This window comes from Anarhichas minor, unplaced genomic scaffold (genome assembly GCF_050575085.1).
Source record: "Anarhichas minor isolate MPS153535 unplaced genomic scaffold, ASM5057508v1 ptg000086l, whole genome shotgun sequence".
NCBI lineage: Eukaryota > Metazoa > Chordata > Actinopteri > Perciformes > Anarhichadidae > Anarhichas > Anarhichas minor.
Window position 1 is genome coordinate 672,238 of NW_027466532.1, and position 17,846 is coordinate 690,083.

The 17,846-nt window shown below is 45.0% G+C and overlaps 1 protein-coding gene across 8 annotated transcripts; it reads left to right on the forward strand.

Moving 5' to 3' along the window:
• The first annotated feature begins 361 nt into the window (after positions 1-361).
• asxl1 (ASXL transcriptional regulator 1) lies at positions 362-17,204 on the forward strand. 8 transcript variants are annotated; one of them, XM_076081753.1, is made up of 12 exons: positions 381-722; positions 3,918-4,007; positions 4,816-4,899; positions 7,727-7,846; positions 8,334-8,535; positions 10,614-10,783; positions 10,995-11,079; positions 11,388-11,554; positions 12,086-12,182; positions 12,551-12,656; positions 12,969-14,073; positions 14,167-17,204. In XM_076081753.1, the coding sequence occupies exons 3-12, from the start codon at positions 4,843-4,845 to the stop codon at positions 16,765-16,767; spliced, it is 4,710 nt and encodes a 1,569-aa protein (XP_075937868.1). In that variant the 5' UTR covers positions 381-722; positions 3,918-4,007; positions 4,816-4,842; the 3' UTR covers positions 16,768-17,204. The 8 variants fall into 8 exon arrangements, 7 of the variants coding, with proteins under 7 accessions (XP_075937872.1, XP_075937868.1, XP_075937866.1 ...); XM_076081752.1 differs by lacking the exon at positions 3,918-4,007 and having other exon boundaries at positions 391-524; positions 627-722; XM_076081751.1 differs by lacking the exon at positions 3,918-4,007.
• The last annotated feature ends 642 nt before the right edge of the window (positions 17,205-17,846 follow it).

Consider the following 17,846-nt stretch of genomic DNA (forward strand, 5'->3'; position numbering starts at 1 on the left):
ATTCAATGTGTCGTGGCTGCTAGGTGTGTTTATTTTCCACATATCAAATTTTGCTGTTGTCTCATATCATCCACTAGTAAACAGCTTCACACAGAGAGAAAGTAGATCCAGGGGTCAGTCAGTTTAAGCTCTGTATTCGTTTTCACATTATTACGAATCACACAACATTTTGGTGTTCTAACAGATGGACTCTATTTTTAGTATGTGGTTAATATATATGTGTGGTGGGTGATGGAGGGCTCAATCTGAAACAATATAAAATGATTATGTGCAAGGAGCATCTGTTCAAATGTACAGTACTATTTGCATGGTTGGCCGTTGTTTTGTTGCATTCCTGCGGAGTGTTTGACCTTTGACCTGGTTGTTGCATTCCAAAGAGGCTTGTCCTGCAGCAGCACCAGCCCTGCACTCACACTGCTTCTGTGCTACAGAGAGGCGATGTGTGTTGAGGTAGTTTAGACGAGGCACTGGACACTCTAGCGAGAATTATCAGAGACCAGCAGACACCATAGCATCGTCCTGAGGTAAAAGGAACGCCTTGTTCTGGGTCTACACAGTTAACCTAGAACGTAGTTAGCCATTTTGCTAAGCAGCTAAACCGCCATCGCATTGAGGTTGCTTTGTAGACACACAGCAGGATAGCCGCAGACACCAGCGCAGAGGAAATGAAGGACAAACAAAAGAGAAAGAAGGAGCGGACCTGGGCTGAGGCAGCTCGCATGGTAAACGGTCTATTTTGATCATTTAACTAGCTGCATGTAAATTATGAATGGATTGATGTGAAGTGATGGATCCAGGTGTGTTGTGTTCATTCTTCTCACGACCACTGCTTGTACTCTGCTGTAAAATCAGCTAGGTTAGCTATTAGCAGTGCTAGCCCAGCCAGCAGGCAGGTTATGTTTGGATTAAATGTAACTGGGGGTACATTTTACATGTGCTGTATGTCTTTCTGGCTGCTGACATAAAGAGCTACGTAACGCAAAATGCTAACGCTGGCAAGCATGCTAACATCCACCTCTATGTGTTGAGCTCTTTGTTTGCTAGGCAGCAGGCTAGCTAGCCTTACGCTAATTACCATTTGAGCAACTTGAGCATCTGAAGGTACGCGATAAGTTTATGCACTTAATGTAAACAAACCAGTCAATACAACGTGACCTTGTTAAACTCGTAGCATTACTGGAACAGCTAACTTTGTGCAAAAGTCGCTATTAGCGTTCGATGATTATGCTGACCATAATGCACGCTACCGTTAGCAAAGCTAACAGCTAACGTTAAACACTAGTAGCTAAATCCGCTGTATTGTGAATGCAGATTGACACGGAATGCTGCAGGGAAATAAAAGAGTAAATCAACCGGGCTCCTAAGGAAAATCAGCAAGAAAGCAATTGGATATTTATGAAAGCAGTGCTGTCACATGAAACAGTTGAAGATAAACGCTAACCACTAGCAAACTGGTGGGATTATTTTCAAAATGTATCGCTAAATATATACTAAATTATTTGAAAGCGCACGGACAATCTGGGCAACATCTGTGTAAAATTGTGTAAAATAATGGTCAAGTGTGTTTATGTTGATCCCCTGTGTGAGGGCGATGGGTTCACTAGCTACTTGGGTCTGTTTTGGCCGGATAGGCCCTGGCTTTCTACTACTACAGCTGGTATAGAAGAGAACCACATCCACTGTCTCTTAGCTGTGTACAGTGACATATATTTCAAACCATGAAGGTGCTGTATACCACGGAATGAGTTCTATTCACTCCTCTTGTTTAGAAAGTCAATTAAAGGAGTAGTTGGTATTTTTAAAGCACATCCCTATTTTATAGTGACTGCAGTTGAAGTACATGGGAAGGATTCGGTTTCATGGTCCATGGTCATATTCCCTGTAGTGGTCTCACAGCTGCTGCTCACCATATACACTCCAGGCTACTTCATTAGGTACACCAATACAATCTTATGTGCAATTCAGTACAAAAGCTCAGCCACATATTCTGCTTTTATGAAGCGTATAGTGACCAATTTTTGCTTAAACTTTTACTACGTCTTTCTTACTGAGCCTGTGGTTATATTGAAATTAGATTTTGGTATTCTTTGCCCCTCATTTTAGCAAAATGGGGTGGGCGGAACATTAGTTCACCTCTCAATATGATGCAGGTGGGTGTTGTCACAGCCAAATACCTCCCTGTGCACTATGGTCACATCAGAAACAAAAGAACACAGACGTATCTTAAAATTACAGAGATTGAAGTACAACAAACTACATGTACTGCATCCATCAAGTGTAATAAATTAGAGGAAACATGACAAATTCGCTTTAGACCAAATGGCTCAACTGTGTTGAATCCAATATGAAGCTGTGGAGCCCTGGTTATCCTGTACATAGTTGCATAGCCAGACCCATCTCTACAACGCCGTGTCAGTGCTGGACAATGGTTTGCCTGCATCTATTAGCATTCTGCTATAGGAGTAATTATATAGGGGCTTATTCTCGGCTTTTGGAAGGGAGTTTCTGCTCAAGGGTTTGAGATAGATTTTAGCCTCAATGATACTGTTGTTTCCCTTGTAGAAGCTTAGTCTAGAAAGGGTATTTCAGTTTCCTGCTTTCCCATAGTGAAACAACGATAGTAGTTGTAGAATTTGTATATTTCAGAAAATCAGCCGCTATTACCTCTCCATATGACCACAATGTCATCAATATCAACTTGTGAATGTAGTGTTAAAGTGGTCAGAAGACTAGAAAATAGTGGTGTAACGGACCATTGTCGATCTGTGATCCGTACGGATCCCCCCCTCACGCAGATTAATGATAGTTTAATGTTAACCATCACAGTGTGAAATAACATTATTTACTGACCCCCAATAATCAGTAAAATATGCGACCAGGACATTATTTTTGCTTTTCTAGTCGCCTATCTCTGATAATGCTAGAATGTAAACAACTAATCCTTACCACAAAGCAGCCTTGGAAAACAATGTGTTTGGGAGTGGGTTTAGAATGCATTTATCTTCCTTTAGAACCAAAGACAAGCATAGGATTGGTAGGAATCAGTTATGGGGCAATATCCTATCTGGATGTTTGTTGAGGTAGATGGTGAGAGCATTGAGGCCTATTTCATGAGGTATGAATGTGCATTGTAGGATATTAGCTTGTTCATATTTGAACTGGCAATGCATCAATCTACTTTTTTTCTGTTCCAATATCTGAATTTGCATATCTGCAGATTTTGATAGCATCACTCTTTTTGCTTAAAATCTGCATTGCAAATTGACATTACATTTTATTGCATTCTAAAGTACGGTTAAGTAGGCTTCACATATAAACAGGTGTAGCAGTGCTACGGCAACTCTCCTAATGTTTTTTTAAAAACTCGAACAAATCAAGAGCAGTGCGTTATCAACCACGAGTAAGTAAGGGTGTCACGATTTCATTAAAAAATAGATCAAACTATGCTTTCAATTTCGACCCTCGAAGGCAAATATAGGATCAGATATTCTCCCTGTTATTGTTGTTACATATAAATTAATTAAATTTGACTATTGAATTTATTGTGGTACATTCAAAAAAGATCCATCATGTTCCAAAACTCTTTTAAAAGAGTTTAAAGAAAATCTGAAACGCAGTGATGGAGAAAAAAACAACTGCAAAAAGTGCAACAATTGTGTAGTAAAATAAATACCAAAAAACCCTAACGGATAAGTTAAATACAACAATGTGCGTCACTGCTTCTTAAATTTGCTTTGTTATACATTTGTGTCTTGTGTGATCTATTACCAGAAATGGAATATAATATTCAGAACTATATTTTCACTCGTGTACAATCACTTGAAACTAAGAACCATTGTGTTTTCATTAGCTTAGAATGAGCCCTTCATATTGACATAGGAAGCAGGTCCTCTTCAGAGTCCACCATGTTTCTACAGAACAGAAGAACCAATCAGTGATCTCCAGAGAGCGGTTCACGTTGTGGCGTTACCTGAAGGCCACTTCAGTTCTCAGACCTGTTTGGAAAAGTAGGTGTGAGCATAGGGTGTTCAGTTGGTTGTAGTCTTCAACCTGCCAGCTAGATGTCACTAAATCCTACACACCGTCCCTCTAAACATGACATGACCTGACATGGATATAAATAAATAGCTGTTGCTGTGCCTGTAACGGCTGGGCGGATGTTATCAGGCAATTTTAGCTCATCACTATCATGGTTTGCTTACGTGGCTCCCAGTCTGTAACAAAACCTTTTGAATTGGCATTCAATCTGTTGACACGAATGCTGGAAAAGATTTTCCTTTTTACTCTCATGAAATGGACTGAAACAAAAGAGTTGAGGTAAATGAAGGATAAATACAAAAAGAAGAATCCTGGATGACATGTTATTCTAACTATTACAAATTCCCTTAATGTTCATGTGCTGATATCATTTTCAGTCAAGTTCATTTACTACTTAAATGTACTTATAAATGCTTTTAGAAGTGTGTGTGTGTGTGTGTGTGTGTGTGTATACATTTTCTTACTTTCAAATGTCAATATTCGTATCAAACTCAACAAACACTCCGTATCAGCTGGGCTCTAATCAGAATTGTGAATCTTTGTGCGTTTCGCGCTCTTTCTCTCTGACTTGCACCTGCTTCTGGTAATGTCAGTATGAGCAAACTGCTGCAAAGACTAGCCAAGATGTTAGTCTCCTACACCAGCAGGTTAAATCACGAGGAGAAATTGAGTTGCTCTAGATGGATCTTCATTTGTCATGTGTTCATGTTTTTTTTCTTGGCAGTGCAGAAGTATTCGTCAGTCTGCGGTAAAAAATAAATGTGGATGTTTTTTCAGGTTTTGGAGAACTTCTCAGATGCACCCATGACTCCCAAACAAATCCTCCACGTCATCCAGACCAAGGGGCTGAAGGAAATGCGGTCAGACACACACACACACACACACTGTAGTAGTGTCAGCTGCTGCTGTTGAAGTGGTATCAACTGTTATGAAACACGCTGTTCTCTTCAACCTGACTGCTGTAACTAATGTTAGGAGTCTTCTGTGGCAGAGCTGTACCTTAAGTGTAGAACCATAAGCCCAGCACAGTGACACTGGCTTTTTGATCATCATTCAATCCAGAGTAGATCATTGCATTTGATTGATTATCAAATATAAGAATGTTATTGATTATCTTTTGTATTTATCTAGTCTTTTAAGCAGTCGGTGAACTGATCTCACAGCACACGCATTGTGTGTGTGTGTGTGTGTGTGTGTGTGTGTGTGTGTGTGTGTGTGTGTGTGTGTGTGTGTGTGTGTGTGTGTGTGTGTGTGTGTGTGTGTGTGTGTGTGTGTGTGTGTGTGTGTGTGTGTGTGTGTGTGTGTGTGTGTGTGTGTGTAACTGATGTTTTTTATGTTCCTCCCACATGGACCACCTGTCCTGCTGCTGGCCTAAACAGGAGGTAGGTTGGAGGATCCGAGATCTTCATTACTTATATTAATAACTTATTTTCTGTAACCAAGCACTTGCTCCTGGCACAGTGTGCTTTCATGGTTAAGGCAAACACAATGGGCCCAATACTCTAATTCTGGAAAATGTCACGGTCACCATTTCACCTTAAATGATTGGCTCTCAACATGGCAGGCGTCTCACAGCTAATGATGCTAACAGCTCTAACTATGGTGAAAGTGCTGACAGAGTAAACAGTGTTAACCTGAGAGAGGGTGCTGTGCTTCAGCAGCGGTGCTGTCGGTCTAGACGGCGTTATCAGCTGTAGCCAACTAGGCTGTATCAGAGCAGAGCGGCAGCCTAATCTAACCAGTGGAGCACGCTCACATGCACTCCATGCGCTAACATGGAGCAAAAGCATGCACGGCCTGGCAATGTAAATAATACAATACACAATTAAAACATATCTCACTGGTGCTTTATTCTATCATTCCAAATTTTCATGACTTTGTCGATCCAAAGTTCCTAATGACTTTATATCATAATTTGTTTATATCTGTTTTAATTTATGCTTACATTTTTTAATAATTTGAAATACCAATGTATTGGGGTCTTGGGGGACTCCAGTCAAATGCAGTTTTACTAGGTAGAATAGATGGATACAATGTTTGCCATGGGTCCTGATTTAAAGTTTCTCTCATTATTCGGGGGTAGGGGCACTCTGTCAGTCATTTTAGGGCACACAGTTCCTCATGTGCTCGGCCTATTTTCATTTGACACAATATGCAAATTAATTGTAACTTTCCCAACAAAATAATCAGGTCTGGTATCAGACAGAAAAGTGATGCAATCAACATTTACCATAGCAACGGTTCTGTTTGTCCCATTTAATTGCAAAAACACTTTCTGTGTTTTCAAATAGCAAAACAATACAGAGAGGCATTTTTACTGTTCAAGACAAAAAGAAGCACACCGCAATCAAAGTACTATTTCAAGTTCAATTTTGTGGTTTTTCAGGTGGTGACTGTAACATTGGTTAGCTACAGCTGGTGACATCTATAATCAAATCAATAGGTCAAATTGGAGTATAAAAAATGCCAAATGTTACACTGATAACACCACAGGGTAAATACTCTTATCATCTCCCCACTTACTTGTTAATATTTTGGTTATTAAATTATATAAAATGATCCCAGACACAGAACTGCTAGACTTGTTCTGCAAAGTGAGTGGACCTGCAACAGCAGCTGTTATTTCCATATAATTTTAATTGTGTTTCTATGAAGAAAAAAACCGTATAGATGCCTAAAAGGATAACATTTAGAATAGTTGAAGGTTTACAGACTTCAGAGTGGTTGAAAGTATTTTTGGGACAGTGGCATAAAGAAAGAAATAGTCTGGATCCTTGTAGACCAGCTGCTATAATCAAACAACAAAGGGATCTGTATCTGTTAATATGGATCATCAATGATCAGTTAGTATCAGCGGCAAAGAGACACATGATCAGTGATCTCTGAAACTTATATTTGCTCCTTTTTTTTTCTTTTGTGCTGATCCGATTTGTGATCCGTGACTCTGATACGTGATACGATCTGAACCGTCAGTTTCATGATCCGTTGCACCACTACTAGAAAAGCGCTATACGAGTACAGTCCATTTTTCATCCATTCACAGAATTGAATTCCAATTGGACCGTGCTTAAATGTCAAAGAGAAAAGACATTCAGGCAAGGACATGTCATTTTAAAAGGATATTCTAAGAAGGAGCCTGGCTCTACGTTCCTCCACTGGTGTTATTAGTAGTTTGACATTATTGTATATTATTATGGAAGATTTGAGTATTTACAGTAACATACAAGCTTGTATGTTAATGTTTAGTGTTGTTGCATGTCATATATATATATAGTAAAGTTTAGAGACTGTTGATTGATAAAAGAAGCAGAGAGTGCTCTGCAATACACTGTATAGCAAAAACAAAATCACATTGATGCAAAAATCCAATATTGCCATCAAACAGTCCATTTTAAGGATTTGGCCAAAAATGACTAATACAACCATAATTATTTGAAAGATGGATACCACAATAGAAACGTTGTGGCAAAATCTCTGACAGTTGAGATGTTAATATCTTCCACCGTGTGCAGTGTATGGTCATATCGCCCAACATTAGCTTTCAGTAATTTCACAGAGGAGGACTGTTATTGCAAGCTTTATTGTAATGCAGACATGAGCACCAGGTAGAACTATCACGTCTTCTGATCTGAATGTGGCTTTATGTCCATTGTGTCCAGTCACATGAATTGTAACTGTGTGTGCGCGCAGTGGTACAGCACCCTTGGCATGCCTGGTCACCATGCTCCACTCCCAGGTGAGGGGAGACCGAGTCAAGAACAGCATCTTCTTCAAGCTGCCTGGACGGATGAGCCTGTTCACTCTCAAGGTACACAAACACCATCCTCTTCTTTCTCACTTTACATTACCATCATAATGGGTGGCAGTCGTATATATTGATCCAAAAAGTTGCATTTGAAAAAAATATGCGACAGTTACTCAATATAGTACACAAGTTCCACAGTGAATATCTTTTTCTTGTGAAGTCCAACTGCTGACCAACTTATTGATGAGATGCTCTAGTTCATGATACTCCTGTGCAGACAAAGAGTTGGCTCAGTTGTTTTGTGTAGGGCTAGTCAGGTAATCTATTGCTAAGGAGTTTGTTCACAGGGACACCAAAGGAAGCCAGTATTGATGGGTGGCTGTAATTGCTTGTAGGGTACACCACAGGGTACACCACAGGGTAATCCCAATCTGTTTAATCGCATATTGTTTTGTATATTTGATGCAGAACCACAAAAATCAATTGATAGGAGAAATCCGTCTGATGCGCATCACACATTCAGAGAACATTGTTTTTCTTCACACTGTAGAAGAACGCCCTCCAGTGGACAAAGACTACGTCAGAGTCTGAGACTCCAGCCGAGCCGGCCAGCAGCACCGCCGCCCCAGCTTCCAGCAGCAGCACACCTGCAGCAGGCACGGTGGTGGCTTCTGTCGGCCCTACCGAGGCCACTGAGCAAGAAAGCTGCGACTCCACTGAGACCACCGCTGCTGCCAGTGGAGACAATGACGGTAATACTACACCACACACAAGATGCCTCTCTAATGGGGGTTTTCCATTACGGTGGGGTAGTCGCCCCAAGCCATGCAATGAAACACTCAACTCTTTTTTCCCATTACCAAGCGGAGGTGCGGTATAAGAAGTAGCCTACCATGCTCATCACTGACCTGGCTGTGTTTCTACACACTGTTGTCGTGTTTGTTTATTCCGTGTTGTGCGTTGGTACGTGGGTTTCTCTCAACAGACACAAGATTATGACTATTAGGAAAGCAACTCCATTGGATTTGTTTCCCAGACCCATGGAGAAACCCTACTGGTATTTCATGTCATTGGTGACCTACATGTGGCCTCACGTGTTTACCGGCAGAGACCCATATGGGGAGAATGTATATTAAAGGCATTCACCTTTCCAAAGGTTGAATAGTTCAGATCATGTTCTGGTACCAGAGTACTAGGACAGAGTTATATTGAATACCAGTGCAGAGCTTGAGCTGGCAGTGAATGAGCATACCTCCATTATTATGTTCTCCTCAAACTGATTATCGACCATAGAGTCACGTTCTGTATATTTAATGATTTCATGTTTTTTGTACAGGGACAAATGTACAGCATGAAACGATGTCAAATACCACAATGATTGTCTCCTGCTGTAGTTGCCTCCTTTCCCTCTTTAAGACTTTAATTGTGCAGCCTGGATCACCTTGCTCAAGGGTACTTCAGTGGTGTTAATGTGGGAGAGGCAAGTGCTGTTGATCCTGCTGTCCTTGGGATAAAACATCCGGTTCTGAAAAGTGAAGCCAACGCTTCATGTCGTAACCTGCATTCTCTCTACTGACCATCAGGGGGCGACTCCTCTGGTTGTATAGAAGTCTATGAGAAAATGACTCTACTTCTCTCTTGATTTATTACCTCAGTAAACATTGTAAACATGAGTTTATGGTCTCAATCTCTAGTTTCAAGTCTTCTTCAATACAGCATGATGTTCATTTAGTACATTATGGTCCATTTAGAGTCAAACAGACCATAAAGCAGGGGATGCTTTAGGGCGGGGCTACACAGCGATTGACAGGTCTCTACCAGAGACGTATACGGCGTCTTTACTGCAATGACCCTCCTCCACAGTCCAAATATGGCGACGGCCAAAATCACAGATGGCGATGGCCTAAATGTCGAATATAAGGCTTCTAAACCGCAGTCCACAATCCAGTGGGTGACACCACAGCAGCTACGTCCACTTCTTATATACAGTCTATGGATAGAACTGGTATCCTTCCATTCTCAAGCCTACTCTAGTTCTGGCAAGAGTAATAAGAGAAAGGACTTGAATCCTACAGTGTCCTAGATCTTGATGGGGCGGCATGGATTATGAACAGAGGGCTTCCTCATCCTCCGACTGGCATCCTATGACACCTGCTGCTCCATTCCTCTGGATGTCTGAGCCCACAGACCCCGGGAAGAAAACTCATTCCAACCATTTCATGTTTTCCCCAAGAAAATTGCAAGGGTGGTAAGCCACCCAGATCCTGAAGTACCTCGTCTCATCATCAGTTAAGTTAGAAGATGAGGGCATATTTCCTAAAAGTGTATTGATTTTTTTAAGTATTAATTTTGGAGAGGTAGTCTTTACACCGTCTCACTCTTTCTGTTGGTGCCCAGGGCTCATGATCATAGCTGAGGGTTGGACTGTAAATTGACTCAAGGGGAGGCTCAGCCTGATGTTTCCAACAGTTCAGTATGTCTATAGTATTTGAATGCCAGTGTGGGTCATTCTTTTATTGAACGTCTTGGCAAATCTGTTCCAGCTTCTACTTATCTGTGCATAAAAGTGGCCTTAATGAATGAACAAATGTGCATAAGTACCTGTATAATTTTGTACATGCAAAAACATTGTGAACATGCATAGTCAAAAATGGCCTTTCATTAACTCCTCTATTCTATAAAATTGAGTTACATCATTCCTTAAGTTGTAGGGGTTAGACTGGTGCAGACAGATAGTGCCAAGTTCAATGCATTCACATCACAAACGGCCTATAATGTTATATGGGTGTGACAGAGTGGAGTTGTAAATGTGTTTTTCTCTGACCTGAAGCCTCGGTGGATGAGAGCTCGTCCAGCGCATCCTGCTCCACAGAACTGCAGACTCTCAGCACCCAGCCCCAGACCCGCCTCAGCAGGGCAGCAGGACAGCAAGGACGCACAGACACGCAGCAGAACCAACATGCTCAACACACCCAGACCAGACTGAGCCGCTCAAGACAGGTCAGCACCATGCAGGAAGCCACAAGCTGCTCCATGTTACAGTGGAAATTACAACATGTGTTCAAGTTTAACATGTTATCCATGTCTCCCTGTTATGCCATGCATTTGGACTTGATCTGTAGAGGGACAGGAAAACAGTGCTGCTTAACATACGGAGTGTAAAATTGTCTACTATGTCCACCTGTCCATCCTGCTATTTGTGTTGCTACAGTCAGGGAGGCAGAGGAAGAAAGCAGTCATGATGCCTCGTGTTGTCCTCACCCCTCTTAAAGTGAATGGAGAGCATGTCCCCTCAGGTAAGAACCATTTTTTGTCTTGAGAACACCTGGATTAACAACACAAATAATCAAAGCAATAATTCAGAATGCCTATGGGCCTCACTGGTCAGACCTCAACATTATCCTAATTGATAAACCCAACCAGCAGTAAGAATACAGAGAAGATGAAGCCACTATCTGAAGGCAAGATGTCAGACACTGGTCAGAAAAATGTCCCAGTGTGATTTTGTGTGCGTGTGGTCTTTTGTGGTTAGCAGCCTAGACCTGCAGATAGCTTTAGCATCTGGCTGAGAGGCTAAATGAAACGTGTGGTTTTGCTGTGTCAGGGCCCATGAAGAGGAGTCGGGGAGGAGTGGATGTAGACTTTGAAACACCAGGCTCCATCCTGGTCAACACCAACATCAGAGCCCTCATCAACGTGCGGACCTTCTCAGCCTTCCCCACACACTCACAGCAGCAGCTACTGCAGCTGCTGCCAGAGGTGGACCGTCAGGTATGTTTTGTTTCTGTCCTTCCACTTTATCCCTAGCTTTGATACCCCAATAACTACCAAACATGAATTGAATTAGAATTGAGAAAAAGTGTTCTGGACATTTAGTGTAGTAGTAGGAATCAACATCACAGGCCATTGCTCTGTGCCTTTTACCGCTGCCAGATTCATCGAAGATTGTGAATTAACAGCTAAATAGGTAGCAATTGTTGTTGATTAAAAGAGAAAAAAGCTAAAACATGAAGCATTGTGTAATTGACACATTAGTCTGTAGTGTTGACAGAATGCTGACCTGCAATCTGTGAATTGTTGGGCAATGCAATGGCTATTACAAGAGAAATATGCATTTTGTCGGATATTGTTGCAGTGTGCTAGCCTAGTTTTTTGTATTTTAGAATTTTGTGAGGCTGAGCTCTGGCAAACACTGTTTTTGTCATTTTATGAGTCAATATGATGCATGTGAGGTATAGGCTACTCCAATCCTCTGGTATATGGTTTTACTGCTATTTATGCATTGTGTCCACTTTCTTTCAGATTGGACCAGATGGTATGGCTAGACTGAGTAGCTCGGCTCTCAACAATGAGTTCTTCACCCATGCCTCCCAGAGCTGGAAAGAAAGGCTGTCCGAGGGTACGTGATTGGTCAATCATGGACAAGTTGCGACATTTGTCTGAGAATTCTGCCAGGCTTTAATATTCAGAAGATGTTGTGAATGAGGAGTAGGCCATACAGTGTAGAAGTACACAATCACAAACACTTCTGCATGATCTTGGTGAATCAGTCCATTTAGGGATCTGATTCAGCGAATGTCCTGTCTTTATATTGCTGCTGGTAGCACTGTCCCGGAACATTACTGCAACTGAAAACCAGCTGCTTATTTTAACAGCTGAAGGGTGGCTAAATCAGGTTTTTAACAAAAATTATACTGGTTATACACTTCAAAAGGTTCAGTTTTGGAGCTACTTTTTTAAACCTTCACATGTGTTTGACACATTTAGGTGAGTTCACCCACGAGATGCAGGTGCGTTTCCGGCAGGAAATGGAGAAAGAGAAGAAGGTAGAGGCGTGGAAGGAAAAGTTTTTTGAAGAGTACCATGGGCAAAAGTAAGAGCCAACCCATTTCATCCAAGTCTGAATCCACTATTCACACAACAGCCATATTAGTTTGTCATATTTGGGTCGGTTCCTTTAAAGTTAACATTTATTAGTTGACTGCTAGTGTCAATAGTGTTACTTAGAGAAGCCATGATGTAGATATTCATTTTGACCGCTTGTTTTAGGCTGTTTTTCCATTTTTTTCTGTCCTCCATGTAATTTAGACAACTCTGGTATAACCTACATCAGATAAGGGTACTGCGATATGCAGACAAATCAGTGTTTCTACAATGCACTAAAACGTAGTTTGTGTACTTGTAGGTCTGGTCTGACACAAGAAGAGTCTTTAAAGCTTACCATGAGTGAAGCCAGTGAAGTTGCAGCCAGTGTGCTGGACAGTGATGTGGCAACTGGTGCGCCCAAGAGACGCAGCGTGGGTCGGCGGAGGAGAGACGGCAGGATGAGAAGACGCACACGGGCGGACCTGCGTCGGCGGGCCCGTCGGACCCTCTGCAAGGCCACTCCTCCAGCCCTGCAGTCAACAGAAGCAGCTGAGGCCAGTGCCGCACTGGACAGCCCGGCAGTTTCTATTGGCTCTCCCATGTCTGACAACACGGTTGTTCTAGGGGAGGTGGTGCTGCAGGCTGAGTGTGGCGTGGAGCTCCCAGTTGAGAGTGCCTCCATAGAGCCAAAGCCCTCTCCCACTCCAGAGCCAGTCACATTGCCACCTCCCACTCCAACTCCCACTCCCACTCCCACTCCCACTCCAACTCCAACTCCAACTCCAACTCCAACTCCCACTCCCACTCCCACTCCCACTCCCACTCCCAGCCCCAGCCCAGCCTCCACCAGCACAAACGAAGAGCCAGAAGCAGCAGCCCGCCTGCTCCCAGAGGAGACTCCACCAATACTGGCACCCACCTCCTCACCATCCTCTTCCTCCTCCTCCTCTTCCTCCTCCTCCTCCTCTTCCTCCTCCTCCTCCTCCTCCTCCTCCTCCTCCTCCTCTTCCTCTTCTTCTTCTTCGTCAGCCTCCTCGCCTGTTTCCTCACCCTCCTCACCTTCTGATAGACAGGGAGCGTTTGCCGCAGGCCTGGACTCTTCCTCATCCTCCTCAGCTTCCTCCAGTGCTGCAGTCGCTGCCTATCCCCTGGATGACACAGCCTCTGTGGTCACCTCTATTACAGGAGGTACCGCCACCAGCAGCCGTGAGAGTAGCCCCTCAGCCAGCCCAGCCACCACCCCTGTGTCCAGTGCTCAGCTCAAGGAGCAGAAGAGAAGGCCAGATGAGACTCAGGCCTTCTCCAGCTTCCCCGAAAAGAGGCCGCGGCTTGATGACCGTCAGTCCTTTCGTACCACAATTGACAGTGTCCGTTCAGAGAAGCCGCAGCCGACAACAGAGGAGCCCAAGGTGCCACCTATCCGGGTAAGACTTTGTGCACAGAAATAATTTGCCTGTTCAGCAATGAGTTGTTGTCCAGATAAAGTTTGACTCACTGTCCTTGTGTCTTTATCCCAGATTCAACTGTCCAGAATCAAACCCCCCTGGGTCAAAGGTCACCCCACCTACCAGATCTGTCCCCGGATCGTGCCCCCCGGCGAGGGCTCGCGGCGGTCGGGGACGGGGGGCGCGCGCACCTTGGCGGACATCAAAGCCCGTGCCCAGCAAGCCCGGGCCCAGCGCGAGGCCGCTGCTGCTGTTGCAGCCACTGGCGAAGGGGCAGGGTCGGTCGGGGTCAGGCTGCGGCCTGCTTCTGGGCTACCGGATAGCAGCAATGGACGACGAGCGCGAGAGCATCCAGGACCTATCGAGCCCGGAGGAGGCGAAGGAGGAGGTGAAGGAGGAGGTGAAGGTGGAGGAGGAGGTGAAGGAGGAGGAAGTGGAAGAAGGGGAGGTGGTGGGATGGAGGAGCAGGGATCGTCTTCAGGCACTAATTCGTCTGGAACACAACTACAGCTTCTCAATGTAGAGCCGATGCCCCAGCCATCCCCTTCCCTGTCCACTACCTCAACCTCCATGTCCTTGGAGCCCCCACAGACCCCAAGCCCTCCTCGAGAGGAAGCAGCTGGGGGGTCAGAGGCTTTAGAGGAAGTAGAAACAGCGTCAGCCAGTGTCCAGAGTTCCTCCAATGGGCTCACAGACAAGGCAGCTGACTCGCCCACTCCAAAGCCTGAGGTGCCTGAGTCTGCTGCTGCCCCCACAGAGATGGCTGACCAGGGTTCTAAAAAACCCTCACTGGCCCCAACCTCCATCCCAGATTCCCTTCCCAGGTTCGGGGCTCAGGGTGTGGATGTTATTCAGACACTGGCAAGCTCCTGTCAGTCCAAAGAGCAGGTACAAGGGAAGGAGGCTGGGCTGGGCGGCGTTATCCAGCATGGTTCCTACCACGTGGAACCCCACGAGGTATTCTCTCACTCAGCTGCAGAGAGACTGCAAACAGACGCATCCTCTCCCCAACATGCAGACTCTGGTGGAGAGAAAGACGACGAGGCTGGGACACATAGCGACTCCACGGAAACTGCTTCAGACTGTGAGAATGACATCCAGGAGGATGAGCAGCAGCAGCCTGACCAGGACTGGTGCCCCCAAGTGAGCATCAAGAGAAACGGCCAGCTGGTCATCTGCAGCCCTCCTCCTCAGAACCAGCATCCAGTCATCCAGGCCTACGTTTCCAGCCGTCAAGGTCAGACTGTCATTCAGCCTTGCTTTCCCAATGGCCTGCCTAACCCTCAGCACAGTGGCCCTTATTACCAGGACCACCAGTCTCTCCCCACAGCCCACCCACATGGGATCATTGACACCAACGTTGTGGTCAAAATGGAACCCGGAGATGATTGTAGAGCCTCCGGAGAGAGCTCTACTGAAGACGAGTGTCGTGGAAGTTTAAAGCCCTTTGTCATTCACCCAACTGCTGCAGGTGCCTCCAAGAGACTGGCCAGCTCAGTCAGACCAGTATCCAGTGTTGAGGCCAACAACCCTTTGGTCACTCAGCTACTACAGGGCAGCCTGCCCCTGGAGAAAGTTCTTCCCTCACACTCTGCCAACAGGCTTGAGATCAGCCGATTGCCAGGACCACAAACCAGACCACCAATGGCAAGGACCCTAGGGCCTCGCAACAGGCCTGAGGTCACAGCCCAGTCTCCTAGCCCAGAACTGGGTGCAGCCTCGCAGATCCACAACCAGTCTCCAACAGGTTGCCCAGTGTCCTGTTTGATGGAGGCCCCAGCTGCGCAGCAGTATCAGTCTCAGCAGGCTCCCGGGGCTGTCCCGGTCATCACCTCTCTGCCACCCTCCTCATCCTCCTCGTCCTTCAGAAGCAAGTCAGACCGTAGTTCTCAGACCGCAGTGGAGTCTGCCGTTATAAAAGACTCGCATGGTCCTCAGCCCTCCCAGGGGGTCACTCCAGACAGGCCGCAGCTGACCCACCGAACCATGCCTAATGGCCCCTCTCCTCCCCATGCAGACCCCTGTCCCACAGAGGTGGTGCCTACTGTTAGGATCAACTGGCGGCCCTCACATACTCAGGCCCACCCCTCACACCAACTGCAGCTGTCTCCTGCACCCACGGTAAAGAATGAAGTAGGTGCACGGCCCTCTTGCCAGGCTCTTGCCAAATTGTTCCCCATTAAACCCATGAGTGTTACCAAAAAGGAGCCGGGGGGCTCTGTGGACGGCTACCTGAGCGGAGGGGCGATGGAAGGACTCCTCAACATGGAGATGACTTTAGCCAGGATGGCAAAGAAGGAGCACAGCAAAGCTACCTACTCCTCTGGCTCTCCCTCCTCCTCCCCCTCCGCCCTTCCCTTCCAGCTCTATGGGAAGTTCCCCAAGCATAGTGGTGTTGGAGGAGTAAGCTACACAGCCAATGTGTCAGTGATGGACAATGGCGGTTTCTCCCGGAGCATGGCAAACAGTGTGCTCCAGCTGCGCCCCCGCTTGGCCTCCAGCCAGACCACCCTCAGTATCCAGGCCTTTACTGACAGTACGGCTGAGGAAGTCGCGCTCAAGTGCTCGTGCCGCCTCAAAGCCATGATCATGTGCCAAGGCTGCGGTGCCTTCTGCCATGACGATTGCATCGGGCCCTCCAAACTGTGTGTGTCATGTCTGGTGGTGAGATAGTATGTTGGAGCTCCTGTCACTTGAGAACTGCTCTCTGTACAGTATCAGCAGCAGGACTGGGAGGCTCCACGGTGTACAGAAGCCCGATTAGGCTAGAGCACACAGGAGGAGCCTGACGGGCAAGATTTGTCTTGTATAATATAAGTGGTCTGTATTTTCGTTGTTGCAGATTTTCAGATTTCTTTTTTAGCTGTACTTATATATTATTATTATTATCATTATTATTATTATTGTGAATTTGGGCATGGTTGATTGTAAATTGTGCCTTTTTTGTTTTGTTTCCTCAAAAACATTTACCTCATCTTATCTCTCTCCACCAGTCATCATTTGGTGGGTGCCATTGTTTTGGTCTCCTCGTTTTCTCAGCAAACGGGGACCTATTGTCTCTTTCCGCAAAGAAGTATTTTTTTAACCATTAAAATGAGTAAATGACATTGTTTCACTGGTTTGTGTTTTGACTCATTTCATGGTTCCCTTAAACTCCTGTCTGCTAAGTACGATGACCAAATAAAGTGGTCATAAACGGTGATAGGATCCTTGCAGCCTTTGATAATCACAGATACTGACCCAGACGGGCCTGTTTGTGCAGACTGTATGAAGATTCCTCTGTGAAAGTCCACCCTGTTAAAGATAGCTGTGGTCCATGCCATGTAATACAAGGGCACAATCACCAATACAGTTGTATTATTAAAGTCAGCTAATGCACAACTTGAAGGGGGGAGGAGTTTCATTTATTAGTTCATGATTGATGCATAACATACCAAACATTTAGTATGTCTTGCAGTTGTTAATTACCTAATCGCATGCATGGTAAATGCTCATTTTGTATCCTAGGGGGAGAGTTTTGTTTATTCCCTTTTGTTAGTGATACTCAACACAACACTGATGATCAGTAGTATCGATACAAGTATTAGTGATCTGCCCACTCCTACATTATGGAGGAACGCTGCTGGGAGACTGGAACAGCACACACTGATACAGCACCACAAAGTTGGAGGGATTTGGCAAACATCTGTGCACAGTCTGGGCTGGAGCCTCCCAAGTCCAGATGAAAGACTGCAAAGGGAGGCAGGAAGGAA

Coding starts and splice junctions, on each gene's coding strand:
- asxl1 (XM_076081751.1), top strand. CDS start 666: ATGAAGGACAAACAAAAGAGAAAGAAGGAGCGGACCTGGGCTGAGGCA. Junction 11,080..11,387: donor TGGAGAGCATGTCCCCTCAG/GTAAGAACCATT, acceptor TTGCTGTGTCAG/GGCCCATGAAGAGGAGTCGG. Junction 12,657..12,968: donor GAAGAGTACCATGGGCAAAA/GTAAGAGCCAAC, acceptor GTGTACTTGTAG/GTCTGGTCTGACACAAGAAG.